The 14,982-nt window shown below is 42.9% G+C and overlaps 1 protein-coding gene across 3 annotated transcripts in view; it reads left to right on the top strand.

Annotated features, from left to right (window-relative positions):
- Positions 1–14,982, top strand: part of SLC25A36 (solute carrier family 25 member 36) — a 58,210-nt gene that overhangs the window by 18,260 nt on the left and 24,968 nt on the right. For all 3 annotated transcript variants that reach the window (XM_045030940.1, XM_045030938.1, XM_045030937.1), the window contains exon 2: positions 3,695–3,865. In XM_045030940.1, the coding sequence (XP_044886875.1) occupies positions 3,695–3,865 (171 nt within the window). The remainder of the gene's footprint in view (positions 1–3,694; positions 3,866–14,982) is intronic.

Below are 14,982 nucleotides of genomic sequence, written 5' to 3'. Positions count from 1 at the left end.
ACTAAAAGATAAGAAAATATTGAATATATTTGTAGCTAATACTATTTCTACATGTAAACAACTTCTGTAGTTCACACAGGGATGTTATGTGGTGACAAATGGGACAGGGGTCCTCCATATGATTGTGGATGAGAGGGGAAGGGATTCAGAAGACAGTCTCCTAATGTGATCCACAAGAGGAAAGTCTGACAATGCCTGGTGTATAGCCCTGGTGCATGCTCTAACTGTGTGAAATAACCAACTGTAAAACCAGGCTGGAATGAAGTTTGTGTGGGAGAGATCAAGAGGGCTTCTCATTAGTGGGGTGTGTGTGTGTTTGTTTGTTTGTTTGTTTGTTTGTTTGTTTTAAATATTTGGTATCTTAAGGACCAACAAGTGTGGAATCAAATGCTGTATTACCAGCTTAGTTTTCTACTGGTGAATAATATTCATAGGTAGCCTTTGTGGTTGATAAGATAATGGATCTGTGTTTGAACCTGGGCCACTATTTAGCAAAGCAAATCCCAGACCTTGGACCTGCAAAACATTTGCTCCCTGAAAGTATAGCCCTGTTGTTTTACTCATTCGCATCTTAATATTCTGCCCCTCTTCTCCTGCATCCAAGAAAACGCTATGTTTCTTTTTCTTACAAATTGAAAGTACCCAGCAAGCAAAAAATCTATGGGATAGAAAGCATAAGTACTCATTCCTTTGTCCTGGCAACGTGAATCTGAAGCCAGTGTTAGAAATAAATGTATTACTATGACTGTAATGAACATTGTATCTTTAAAAGCAGCAAAGAGTCCTGTGGCACCTTATAGACTAACAGACGTATTGGAGCATGAGCTTTCGTGGGTGAATACCCACGGACATGCATCCGACGAAGTGGGTATTCACCCACGAAAGCTCATGCTCCAATATGTCTGTTAGTCTATAAGGTGCCACAGGACTCTTTGCTGCTTTTACAGATCCAGACTAACACGGCTACCCCTCTGATAATTGTATCTTTAGTGTTCTAATACTTTGCCCTAGCTAATGTTGTGTACATACCACAAATGGAAAAACAATTCAGGCATTTATTGTATACGTCTTTTTTTAACACGGTAAAAGCAGCAGTTTCATATATTTTTGATAATTTGATTGTATATCGCTTTGCGTAAAGACAACACGTTAGTTAACATTTTGTAGCATTTAAAATATATTCAGGCTATGGATGGAAAATGTTCCAAATGGCATGAAGTAGAGAATCAGTGCGAAATAAATTGCACTTCCTTTGTAAAGTGCTTTGAAATCTAATGATGAAAAGCATATATAAAAGCTGGGATAGAACAGGTCTGTTAATGTGTATATATTTGTATGGCTGTAAATAAGTTTTAGTTTTAGAATTACTTTCACTACCAAATGAAGATATGTGAAGTTACTTTAGTAAGCTAATATTCTATCATACTTCCCTAGGCCAATGGTTTCCAACCTGTGGTCCGTGGACCACTGGAGGTCCGTGGATGGTCTAAGATTCCCAAGGGGTCCACACCTCCATTCCAAATTTTAGAGGCGCACAAATGAAAAAAGGTTAAAAACCACTGCCCTAGGCTATTTTAACTTTTCTGTGCGTGAAAGTGCTTATATGGTCCCATCACTATATTATTTGAACTCCAATTTTGGAATCTATGTAGTATTTAATACACAGACACTCTTTGTTAGTATGTTGACTCCTAATCCCTTAGTGACTGTGTAGTGACTCAGGGTGCTGAGAATAGACATGATCAAGAAAAATGTGCTTCTATTTAAAACTTGGAAGTGAATTCACTTTAGAGTAATCTTGGAGTTGGAGAAGAGACTGATTGGCTCTTGGGATTGGTAATGAGGTATTTCTGGGTCACTCATTTAAATGTAGCCTGGGTGAAGATGACCAAACTTTTATTATTCCCTGTATAGCTGTTTGTGAATTGAGTCTAGTGGGATGCAATACACAAACCATAATCCTAGTTGGCATGAATTTTGTGGCCTTCTGTGCAACAGGAAAGAGTTTCTGTATGAATCCTCAATCAAACTGCATTTGGGTGGGAAGTATGTCAGTACTGCAGGATAGTGGCAGGGTGACGAAACTCTCACTGCTATCTGCTCTTTGGATAGAGTGGATTTCGTTCTTCTGGGTTCTGGCACCTTTCATGAGCATTACATTATTATTTTTTAGAATCACTATCTAGTACAGAAAAGTTTTAATTCCTAACGTGAAATCCTGGCCCTATTGAACTGAATGGGGCCAGGTTTTTACCTCTAATCGTTAACTGGAACATTATATGGTAATAATAGCAGGTAGATGAAAAGAGCTGTTAAATCAGCAGAATTTTTAAACAATAACAATTACCAGTTTTGAGACTCTCCTTGTCTTTCAACAGAAAATATTTGATGGTTAGACTCTTATTCTGAAACTGTTTAAATTCCAAGCAGTTCCCTCAGTTGTGTCTTCAATAAGCAAGCACCACTTCTGTTGAATTCAGTGGGAGTTCCACAAGCGTAGCTGCAAGTAGAATTGGGATCATTATATATAATTAACAGTAAGGTTCTGATTCAAATCTTCAAAAATTAGAATGATCAGAGTGAAGTCTAGAACTCTGGATTTATCAATTGGGGGATTGTTTATATAAACTCATCTGGGAAGTGGAATAGTATTTAATCCTTTTTTGAGGTTTTGAGGCATGTACTTTTTCAGCAGTGGTAGCAGTAAAGAAACATTAGTGTTCTTCATGCCCTAATCATGATTCATGGACTTTCAATTTTTACTTATTTTCCCTGAGAGGTTTTTTTTTTTTTGTGCCGTGTGCAATGAGCAGATGAGTATGTAGATATTGGTTAAATCAATTATTAGCACCACACACTAGGATGACTCCTTTACAAAACTGTCAAAATGCCAATTACTTGGCTGTGTTGTGCTGCAGAAGGGAGGAGGAGGAGTGGTGCACCACTTCTCAAAGCTGATTGGCAGGACTGTACAGTGAAACTTGAAAAGACCATGTTTCTTTCCATTTCTAACCAGATAAGAAGACTTTTTTTTTTTTTCATTTTTCCAGATTCAGGTCCATTGTGGTCTATTCTCTGAACAGTAAATCTACTTCCTTGCCTTGAAGAAGCGAGCCAGTAAATTGTCAGACGACTATTGCTTTTCCTGCTACCATTGCCAAAATTTAAAGCGGAGTTTTGAAATAATCTGGAATAACATAGCTCTTAACATTTTGCCTTACTGCTTTCTTTACCTCCCCTCCAATTATCTGTATATAGTGCTAATGTATTATGTACATATCCTCATATACACCCTCCAGTTTTTCACACTGGGAATGTTAACAGCTTTGTTTTGATCAGGAATGCACCAAAAATTAAGAAGAGAAGGTTAAGTTTCAACCATAAGAAGCTAAACATTTTAGACACCTTCCAGAGCAGAGTTGAACTGCATGCACTAAAGGTAGTGCATTTTTGCACCAATCTGAGTTACTTGTTTTGGCAGTTAAAATTTTCACTCTTAGTTGTGGGATTAACAAAGAGAAATTGATTAACCAATGTCACTAGTTCAAGGGCACATAGTAATAACTACACTACTATCATGAATTCAGATAATTGTTAGCTTCTCCATCGCCATGATCCTGAGCCATCTTCTGTTTAGGTAATGTAATGACCTTTCTAGTTCTTTCAAGGCTTAGAATCTTATTTCTTTTTGCAGATGTGGGGGTACTGTTGGTGCAATTCTTACGTGTCCACTAGAAGTTGTGAAAACACGGCTGCAGTCCTCCTCTATTACTCTCTACATCTCCGAAGTTCATCTCAGCACTGTGAATGGTGCTAGTGTCAATCGAGTAACTAGAGTATCTCCTGGGCCTCTCCATTGTTTGAAGTGAGTACTATCTGCATGTTCCTGTTCTTCTGATCCTTTTTAATTTTCATGGGGCATTATTGTTTTTTCTTTAGAGATAATGTCAGACAACCCCTAACTTTTTGCCTTCTAAAACGTAGTTGATTTGTGCGCTGAGGTCTTTGAATGTAAGTTCTTTACAATGTAGTCATGCTACAGTCTCCGCTCCATAAATAGTTATCTGAATGTAACGTTTGATCACACTGTGAGAGAATAAGATCAGACTGGAACTTCAGCCCCAGAAGAGCTGATTCTTATACCTAAGGAATGCCAAACTGTATCAAATGGTACAGAATGCTCCTAAATATGCATTTTATTCTTATGACATTCTGTTGGCACAAGAATGTTTTCAATGACCTTGATAGCCAGTCAGAACCCTTGTTTCCCTGTAATTTTTCAGTTGACTTTGATAGCCAAAGAGCTTCTGACCCAGAGAGGAGTCCAGGACCTTAATACAACATGACTTAGGACAAGGGATAACCATGTTTCCTTCTCCTCTGCTTATCTCTGATAACCAAAAACTTCATGGTGGTTAGAGAGCAGCTGAAGAATCTCTACCCTGCTTCTGCCAAGATCTGGAAAGCTGCTATTCAATTTCCCAACACTTTCTGTTATAGGTGTATTATTGAGGTTGCCTGACACTTCCCTTTCTTTGATCCTGTTTTCACTTGCTTACAGCTTTGCAAAATTTTAACTACTTGTGCTGAATTTTCCACACTTGGGTGTCTGTCTCAGGTTGGGAAAAATATGTTGTTTTGCACACGTTAAAAAATAAAAATAAAAAATTCTGGAAAACTTTTCTAGCGACCTCACATTGTGGAGCAAGAACTTCAAATTTGGTAGGGAATGGGTGGCATTTGTGTCAAGGATGTGCCTTACATTTATTACTTTAAATTTCAGAATAGCAGTATTTTTTTTATCCCTGCCTACAAATCAGTTTATCAAAAGATGGCTATACGTACCTGAAAGGGATCATACCTGGAAGGTTCCACTCTTTTAGCAAGAAAACCCAAGTTCTGAATGAACAAATAGGGTGAAACAACATAGGACCCAAACCCTGAATCTAACCTCGGGCAGCAGAGTAGTCTCTAGCATCAAATGGTGGTGGTGCTGCTGCTATTGGATGAGTGATAGCAGTGTTCCAGTTTGATAGACTGGGCCTCTGATACTGTCCAGTTGTTAATTATTTTATAAATGAATGATGTTCCTTCCTTGATTATTGGTCTAAATATTACAGGTGAAATTGTAGCTTCATTGAAGACCATGGGAGTCTTGCCACTGACTTCAGTGAGGCCAGAGTTTCACCCTTCATGTCTTAGGCTAGTAACAGGTAGGCTGCATCTAAATCTTACTCCTGGGGACATTCTGTGCCAAAAAACTAAAAATTCTGCACACAATATTTTAAAATTCTGCTAAATTCTGCAGATCTTATTTGTCAAAATAACACTATGTAATCAAACCAGTTTCAGTTTATTTTGGTAATTTATTTCAAAATATCTGTCAGCAAGTATGTCTTTAACCACACACACCCACACCCACCCCAGAAGTAGAGAGTTAAAAAAAAAAATGACAACCCAGTTTCTGTTTCTCTGCTCCCTTTCTCCCTGCCTTCCCCCCCAAGCCCAGCTATGGTGCCCCCCCAGCCAGTACACCCATGTCCCCTCTTCCCCCAGAGCTCAGTCGTGGGGTCCCCCTTTGGCCAGATATCCGCATCCCCTCTCCCTCTGAGCCCAGCCATGCCCCCCCCCCCCCGAGCCCAGACATTCGTGCCCAGGGATCCAGAGAGAGAAACAGCCAGATGCTTGGTCCCAGGTTTGCATGGAGTTTCCTGCACACCACCATCTCCCTCCCTCAGTGTGTGCTGGGAACTACAGCTTCCAGGAACCCTCTAGCTCCCTCCTCATCCCACTGGTAGTGCCTTCTATGTGTGAGCTGGGCTCTGCTGGGTCCAGTGACCCCTAGTGGCGGCCAGCAGCACTGCAGGCCATTTCTGTGGGGGGGAAGGAAATTCTGCACACACTAGGTTAATTTCTGCAAAATTCTGCGTTGCACAGTGGCGCAGAATTCCTCCAGGGGTAAAATCTAGAGCTTTCAGCTTCTTAGGTGGGTTATGTGGCAGAGTCTCAATTTAAGGATAATTCCATGGAAAAGTTGTAATTGACGCTAATGTTCATAAGTTGCATAGAAACAACAATTCTGGGACTGAGGTGTGGACAAGAAGGGATGAACTGCTGTCCTCTGTAAAGCCTTGCAACCTGACCTGAACCCAATGGTATCCAACTATTAGTATTGTGATTGGGTTGGGTCAGGTCATCTCTGATCATCTGCTCCTGCCTGTGGGCTCGCCATAGTGGCAGCTGCTTGCCCCACTCCTGCCAGCCACCACCAGCTCATTGTGCTCTACATGTGTACTCCATCACTCCATAGCGCGCACACGGTGCAGTGACGTGTCAGTGGCAGCCAGGATCAAAGCATGCAGCTGTCACTGTACCAACCCCCCAGGCAGGAGGTGTTTGGAGACAGATTGTGGCTATAGGGTGTGGGGAGTGGGAAGGCCCCACCAGGCTGAGCCCCAAGGTCGTGCAGGTTCGGGGGAAGGCTGTTGAGTTTGGGTTGGTCTGAAAATGACTCAACACTCTTGGGTCAGGTATGGGTTGGTTGTGCTCAGGTCAGCGTTGGGTGCACCTTGGGCTTTAAAATTAGGCTTGAGCAGAGCTCTAGTGCTGTAGTCTTTCTCTTAGCACCTTGAGAAGGTGGGCAAAGGAGTGTTAAGTGGGAGACTCACAAAAGATTGTTCCTGTCTTGTACCTCTGAGAGATTTCAACAAACCCGTTTCTGACAATATAGTACATCTGAAGTCTCACGAGTCTGAGATGTTAATCCTAGATCATCCATCAGTAGAAGGAATTATATAAAATATATTCTTAGCTTGGCTATGTATATGGTTAAATTAATTGAGTTCACTCTGTCAAGCAATATGACAATATTTACAAACTACTCAACTCAATTTTCAAAAGAACCTCCATGTCTAACGTGTACTTTTAAATAGTTTGGCATCTGCACGTATACAGCCAACAGATTCTACATGTCCATAACCCATTGCTCCCAATGAGTTTTCTGGATGTGACAAACGGTATCATAGGCAAACTACTTTTTGACTATTAATTGCATAGCTATTAGCAATGCATTTTTTTCACATTTATCATTCAAAGAGTTAACCTCCTCTTTTGTTCGCTGTCAGCAATTAAGTTAATGCAATAGTTCTTACATGCTTTACATGAGCTTGCTTCTCTTTAGAACAGTAGTTCTCAACCAAAGGTCCGAGCAGGTTTCAAGAGGTCCTCCAAGCAGGGCCAGTGTTAGAATTGCTGGGGGCCAGGGCAGAAAGCCAAAGCCCCATCATATGGGGCTGAAGTCTGGGGCCCTGAGGCCCGCCACCTGGGGCTGAAGCCAAAGCCTGAGCATCTTAGCTTCATAGTTATTCCTGTGGCAAGGGGCTCCGGGCAATTGCCCTGCTTGTACCCCCTAATGCCAGCCCTGGCTTTTATATACAGAAAATCAGTTGTCATGGCATAGCTGATCCATGGAGTTTTTATAGCATGTTTAGGGGAGGGGGCTCAGAAAGAAAAAGGTTGCGAACTGCTGCTTTAGAACATGTTGAACTTATCCTGATCTATAGGGAATAAAATCTAAAAATTGTTGCCAAATTTAAAATGGATAATAGCAGATTTTTAAAAGGTACTGTCATAGGTCTCACCCCCACTTGGAGCTGTTGGGTTCCAATGTGGGGACCTGCACTGGTTTCCCTCTAAACTAAAATCCTAGTTTAGATCTAGTAAAAGCTGCCACCACTCAATCAGGTATGTGGATTGAGACACAGTCCTTCCCCAAAATCCTAGGGGATTCCAAGAGCCCCAAATCCATGGAGTTCTTACACCCAGGAGAAATAAACCATTCCCTCCTGCTTCCTCCCCCCTCCCTTTTCCTTGGAGAGATACCGGGATTTAACTACAGAGGGATACCTCCCCCTCCCCTTTCCCTGAGAATCCACCCAAAGAAAGATTAACCAAGTCCTTAATAGAAAAGAATTTATTAAAGAATAAAAAGAAAGTAACTTGTCTCTGTAATCCAAGATAGAACAATACAGGGTCTAAATTTATCAATCTCTGGAGAGAATCCCCCCTCCTTTTTCTTTCTCAGTAAAAGCAAAGTAACAGCAAACAAGAATAAAGAATTTCCTTTAGCAAACACACAATTGCAAATGTAGAAAGCAACTCAAAAGACTAATCCGCCTTTCTAATTAATACTCACTATTAAATAGTAGAAACTACTCCAGGAGAACTTGGAGACATGACTGACCTCTCTTAGATCCAAAGAGAGCTCTGAGCAAACAAGGAACACAGACAAAGGCTTCGCTCCACAGAGATTTGAAATTATCCTGTTCCTTGATTGGTCCTCTGGTCAGGTGTTTCTCAGGTTACTGAGCTTGTTAACCCTTTCCAGGGAAAAGAGACCTTAACCCTGATCTGTTTATTTATGACAGGTACCTTAAAGTGCGATCAGTACTGGAATAATTTGGGTTACATTTTATAGATGTATCAATTCAATTTAGCATACTTAGTTTCTTTTTGTGCCTAGCACACACAGCTAGTGAACTTGGAGCCTCACTTGTGATTTCCCATATTTAATAAACCTAGGTATGTTTGTTCTTGAGCCTGATTGCCCCAAGAAAGCACCAATGTATACTGGAGCTTCTTTGTGTGTTGTCAGAAGTCTTAAGACATTAAAATATTTAACATGTGGTTACTTTTTCTTTTATTTAAAATTTCCTTCTAGTTTTAGGGGTTGATTTCTGTCTTCTGTTCTGCTAGCATGCTATGTCTGGTAGACATAAAGTCTGATTATTATCTGATACCTGTGGGGAAAAAAACTGGTGTAATGCAGTTGCTCAATACACTTACTTGTGAGTTAAGTGACATCAGATGCAGATTACTCTTGGGGGAATTCTTCACCACTGCGCATGTGCAGAATTTATGTCCCCTCCCCCCCTGCAGATTTCTTTGCTTCCCCGCAGAAAAAGGGAATCCGCAAGAGCAGTCATGCGACCCTCCCCAGCAATATGTTTCAGGTGCCCAGGGCAGCCAGCAGAGAGGTAAATCACTGTGGGGCAGGGTGCTGGACTGGGGAAGACCTAGCTGGTGACTTCAGCTCTGCCCCAGGCTCAGCTGCTAGTCCCAGCTGGGCTGGCGAGGACAGGACTTCCTCTTCCCTTGCATGGCATCTGGGGCCAGATTTCTTCCCCAGCTGCAGGAACCTCTTCAAACCCTTTCCCCTTCTCTCTACCCCCCCCCCCCACGCTTCCTGCACCCATCGCTCCTCAGCTGCAGGGGGAGGGATCATTGTACAAGGCGCTGCTGCCTCATCCGCCCAGCCGCCATGCATCTGGACCTCAAACCCAGACCCTCCTGTCTAGCCTCACTCCCTCCTCCCACACTCAGAACCCCCCTGACGAGCCCCACTCCCCCTGCACCTGGACGACCACAATGAGCCACCCAGACCCCACCCTACCAAGCCCCAACCAGCTGCACCTGGATCCCCCTTCTGTGGCCCCCACACCCAGACCCCCTGCTGAGCTCTATTCCCCCCCCACTGACCCCCAATCACCTTCATCTGCCCCCCCCGAAGAGTGCCATTACCATTGCACCCAGAATCCCCCCAACAAGCCCCTGTGCACACAGAACCCTCTCAATCCACATCTGGACCCCTCCCCCAACTCTAAGTCCCTCCACACTTGGATCCTGCCTTGCTGAGCCTGCCTGCCCATACCTGGTGCACCTGGCACAGAGGGGCAGGGCCCTGGAAAGTTTCAGGGGCAGGCCCAGTCCTTGCACTGTGTCAGGGTTGGGTGCAGCTTACTGCTGAGTCTGTGTCCTGGGGGGTGGGGTAGGAGGTGCACAGGGATATCCCACCTCTGAGCAGCCAGTGGCCTGTGCTTCCCAATGCCATGCTGGAGCCTCCACATTTATTTGACAAATTTTGCAGAATTTTAAAATATTGTGCGCAGAATTTTTAATTTTTTGGCACAGAATGCCCTCAGGAGTAGCAGATGCATAGGTTGTGATGTCAAGAAGTTCTGTGCACCCTCCATTTTCATTGACTTCTGTACTTTACAGCAGTTGTTCTCAACCTTTCTTTTGCTGGCCCTTAAATTTCAATTGGAGGTGTGGACCCTGTTGGAAACCTGTTATCTGTATATATAGTTGAATTCTTCCATCAATTTTCAGTCTGTTTTTCGCACACACCCCTTAGAAATGGTCCCTAGGCCACAGGTTGAGAACCGCTGCCTTACATAATGAGCCCATAGTGCCACAGTTACTCAAGATCTCTGCTAAAATTTGAAAGTGCTATAAATATTGAAACTTTACCTTTAGCTTTAGTTTTGCTAGTAACTCATATTTTGTGGGATTGTTCACTCTGCTTTTGTAAACCTCACCTGGCTGGATGTTAAGAGATACAGTCAACTTGAAATCTAATCATTTTTTTTTAAAATTGGGTTACAAGTAGTTTAAGTTATTATAACTGTCCCTGAGTACTTTTGTCTTCCAATTTTTTAACGTTTTTTTGTTTGGTTTTTTCCCCCCTCTCCCCAATTGCGATGTGAAAAGCCCACACAAACAATGGGGAAAACTGACAAACTGTGTTTCAAGGAAACAGTAAAACTGACTAGACACAATGTGATGTCATTTGCATAAATTAAATAAAAATTAATAATGAAATATTTCCCTCCCCTCATTTCAATGATTGTCATCTTAAGGTTACAAATAACTGTAGTGGGTAGTTAAAAATTTCAGCAAGAAATGTGAGTTAAGTTGACAATATTCCTTAAAGGTCATCCCTGATGTAGCTCTCTAAAATTTGCTTTTTCCCAAAATATTTTAAGCTGATTTTTATCAATGGATGACAAGAGCAGTTTGAATCTAGCTTTAGTTAGTGTTTTTCCAAATGCACCCATTTCCCACTGGGGGTGTGTGTGTGTGTATATAAGTAATTGAATTTAGACTCCCAGGATAGCTCTCCAGAGATCCTATTCTTGCTCTCCTCAGATGAAAGCCTGAGTAAAAGCCAGAGAAGCACTACCGAGTGGGAAATTTAAAGAGATATTGTCAACTTTATTAATTTTTTAAAATTAACTAAAAAAAATCCAGTTTCTGATGGGACAGCCTTTTAAAATAATATGCTGTTCTTGGTTTGTATTCAAGTAGTATCTACACACACACAATGAGGCAGTCCCTGACCTACAGAGCTGCCAGTTTTAAATGGGTAAAGGATAGGAAGGGAACAGAGGCACAGAGAGATAAATTGACTTACCCAAGGTTACAGAGCAAGTTGGTGGAAGTCATCGAACCTGGGTCTCCTGATTTCCCATCTTATGCTATAGCCACTAAACTATTCTGCCTACCAACATGCTGTGTGGTGGGATTTTTTTTTAATAATCCTGTTACCAGTTTATAGTGGATTTCTTGTTAATATTTATAAGGGTCCCTTATGTAGAGCAATGACGAAGGCCCTGACTCTGCATTTTGGTCTCTGGGCAGACCCCCACACCTGTCTAGTGCCCCATTGGCTTCAGTGGGACTCTCTACAGGAGTAAGGGTCTGTCTGTACAGATGAGATTGCAGAACCTGGCCCTGAGTATACAGGCAAAACCATGACTTGCTCAAATGCATGAAGTAAACAAACTAAAAAAGGAGAGAAATGTGTGTAGTCTTTTCCTTTTAGTGGCTATAACCTATTCAGACAGAAGTATTTTTTTCTCAAATTCATGATGTCCTTTAAATGCAACTAGCATGGCCGACCTTGTGTTGTGAAAAAATTAGTCAGAATCATGTACAAACTAATCTACACCCCTGCCTGACACTCTACAGATCTTCCCAGGCTCCTGCAGCTGTAAGAGGCAGCCATAGAGGCCAATGCATATGTGCCTCCTCTCTCTGGGGTTATCTCATCAGCAAGGATGGGACTTCCTGTTAGAACCTGGGGGGAGGGGGAGGGAGAAGGAGAACATGGCCTCATTTTACAGATGAGATTAAAATAAAATAGCTTATGTTTTGATTTTAAATAACTGGTCAACTCCCTATGACTCTGTCTTTCAGCAAGTGAGGCCAATCATGCTGTAGGCCAGGGGTAGGCAACCTATGGCATGGGTGCCAAAGGCGGCACACAAGCTGATTTTCTGTGGCACTCACACTGGTCCTGGCCACCAGTCCGAGGAGCTCTGCATTTTAATTTAATTTAATTTTAAATGAAGCTTCTTAAACATTTTAAAAACCTTATTTATTTTACATGCAACAATAGTTCAGTTATATATTATAGACTTATAGAAAGAGACCCTCTAAAAATGTTAAAATGTATTCCTGGCACGCGAAACCTTAAATTAAAGTGAATAAATGAAGACTCGGCACACCACTTGTGAAAGGTTGCTGACCCCTGCTGTAGGCTGAGATCCTTCCATCTGTCCTTTACTGATGAATGCGTGCAGAGCCACTTCAGGAGGACTTTGCATGACCACAAGTGTTGGTCCATGCAGACCAGCTTGTAGGAATAGAAATCCTTCAATGTGTTTGGAAATTCTTTTAACATGGCAAATTTGTTTAAGTATATGTTGTTGTTGTGGTTTGCAAAGTATTTTTGGAAAGTGGCTAGCACTCCAGTCATTTCAGTTGATCACTTAGATGTGATTTCACAATCTCTTAACTTACTCCTGGGGAAATTCTGCGGAACACCCCCCACCCCGGCAGAATGCCCATGCTTCCCTGCAGAAAACATCAGGAAAGCACAATTGCCCCTTCTAACAGGCAAGGCATGGGCTGGCACACGAGGTTACCTGCCACTCTCCCTGGCCCCCTTCATTTCTGCAAGTGCACAGTTGCCCAGCTGAAGGAGGCTGCGTCTGGGCTCTGCTGACTCTGCAGCTGAACGCCGCCTCCTGGGTCCTAGTGTCAGTCGAGTTACACTTCTGGGTGCTGGGATCCTTCCTGTTTTCTGTGCAACAGTGAGTGCCCATGGTGGGGCTAGGTAAGGGGGTTGGGGAGGAGGTGTGGGGAAGAGGCAGTGGGGAAGGAAGAGGGGGGTGAAATAGGGGAATGTAGGAGTGAAGGGAGGGGGAGGGGGCATGAGGCAGTGGGGGAGGGTGATGAGATGGGGAAGAAAAGGAGACAGGAATCGCGGGGGGAAGCAGGAACCTGGCATGCGGTGTCCCCTTGGCAGCAGCTGGGTCTCCCCGTTAAGAGGCCCATTGAACAGTCATCCTGACAAACCCTATCCCCCTACACCTGGACCCCCCCCCCCCGGATGAGTCCTGCACACCCAGACCCACACCCCACTGAGCCTCAACCAGCTGCACCTGGACCCCCACCCCATCAAGTCCTACTCCCCTAGCACCCAGACCCCTCCTCTGAGCCCCTGAGACTCCTCACCAAACCCCATGACCCCACACCCAACCCCCCCACTGAGCTCCCACACCCATATCCCCCCTGCTGAACCCCATCTCCCCACACCAGACCCCTCCCCCCCACTGAGCGCCAATCACTCTCACTTGGCTCCCCTGCAGAGACCCATTGCCCCTGCACCTTCAACCCCCTCAGTGAGCACTTGTGCACCCAGGCCCCCCAACGAGCCGCCCACACAGAAACCTCTCACAGCACACCTGGATCCCCCCACACTAAGCCCCTCCACACTTTGATCCTACTGGGATGAGCCTGCCCAACCACACCTAATTCGCCTGGATTTGCAGAATTTTAAAATACTGTGCACATAATTTTTATTTTTTTGGCACAGAACTTTAAATTTTTGGGGGCAGAATTTCCGCAGGAGAACTAACTGTTTTGGGCATGAAGCTGAAATGTTGTCAAACATCTAGGAATGCTCGTATACCTCATAACCAAGAGATATTGTGATTATATAATGCCATTATAAATTTATGGAACACAGATGCTTATTTTTATAAACTTTTTAATCTAAATGTTTGGTTCTGTTTTGTAGCAGAAGTTGGATGATTCGATAGCAAGGGTGAAAAATTGGGAAAGGGGGTGGCGGGTAATAGGCACCTATATAAGACAAAGCCCTAAATATTGGGATGGTCCCCATAAAATCGGGACATCGGTCATCCTAACCAGAAGAGTGTGATGGAGTGGACACACTTGCTCAGAATTCGACTGTTTTCAAATGTTGGTATTCAGAATAGATTTGAAATCCACTTGAGCACTGTACTTAGTCTAACCATGCACATTCAACTAATCTTTTGAAACCTTTCCAGACAGGGTCATTTTACGCAACAGGTGAGTTTGCAGAATTGACTAATTCTCTTGTTGTTAACCTGGCTGTCAGTTTTGAACAGGAAATGTTCCTGAAAAGTGTTGTCTATATTGAACCTCATATCTAAACTGATAAGCTTGATGTCCTATATTGCAACATCGAGTTGGCGGTTTAAAAAAAAAATCATTTAAAAATGTGAACCTCCAGGGGGGTTTGCAGTGGCTCTGAGGTTATACTTGCATCTTCCCTGCTTTTTTTAAAGCAAGCCCTGAAATTAGCATCAAGGTTTAGGCTTAAATAGTTTTGGTATGGTCAACAATATGGAGGTTCAGAGATATATTACCATGTCAAGAGATCAGGACAAATCCTGTGCTATCCTACACTTTGTGTCATTTGGCCTGCCTTAAAAGTCACAACCCTATGGGACAAGTATTCAAAATTCTTATATATTGACATTAATTAATTTGAAGTATCACTTTATTGCTCAGTATTTTTTGTCCATTCCTTTGCAAGTCCATCAAAAAACTGTGGTGGTCTCCCTCCACCAACACTATTCCCAAAGCTGTGCTGATAATGAGCTCAATCCTGCAAGATGCTGAATGCCTTGCTCCCAATCTAACAAAACTCTCTTGTGCCTCTGGTTAATTTTAAATCTGAATAGTCCCATTGCAGTCAGTGTGATTACCTATGTGATTAAAGTTTAGTACATGCTAAAAGACTTTCCTGGGTTGGGGTCAAAATGCTGAGCATCTTGCAGGAATGATCCTAATGGTAGGAGAAATGGC

This window comes from Mauremys mutica, chromosome 9 (genome assembly GCF_020497125.1).
Source record: "Mauremys mutica isolate MM-2020 ecotype Southern chromosome 9, ASM2049712v1, whole genome shotgun sequence".
In the NCBI taxonomy this organism is placed as follows: Eukaryota; Metazoa; Chordata; order Testudines; family Geoemydidae; genus Mauremys; species Mauremys mutica.
Note: the sequence above shows the minus strand (reverse complement) of the source record. Positions and strands in the feature narration are given on the sequence as shown.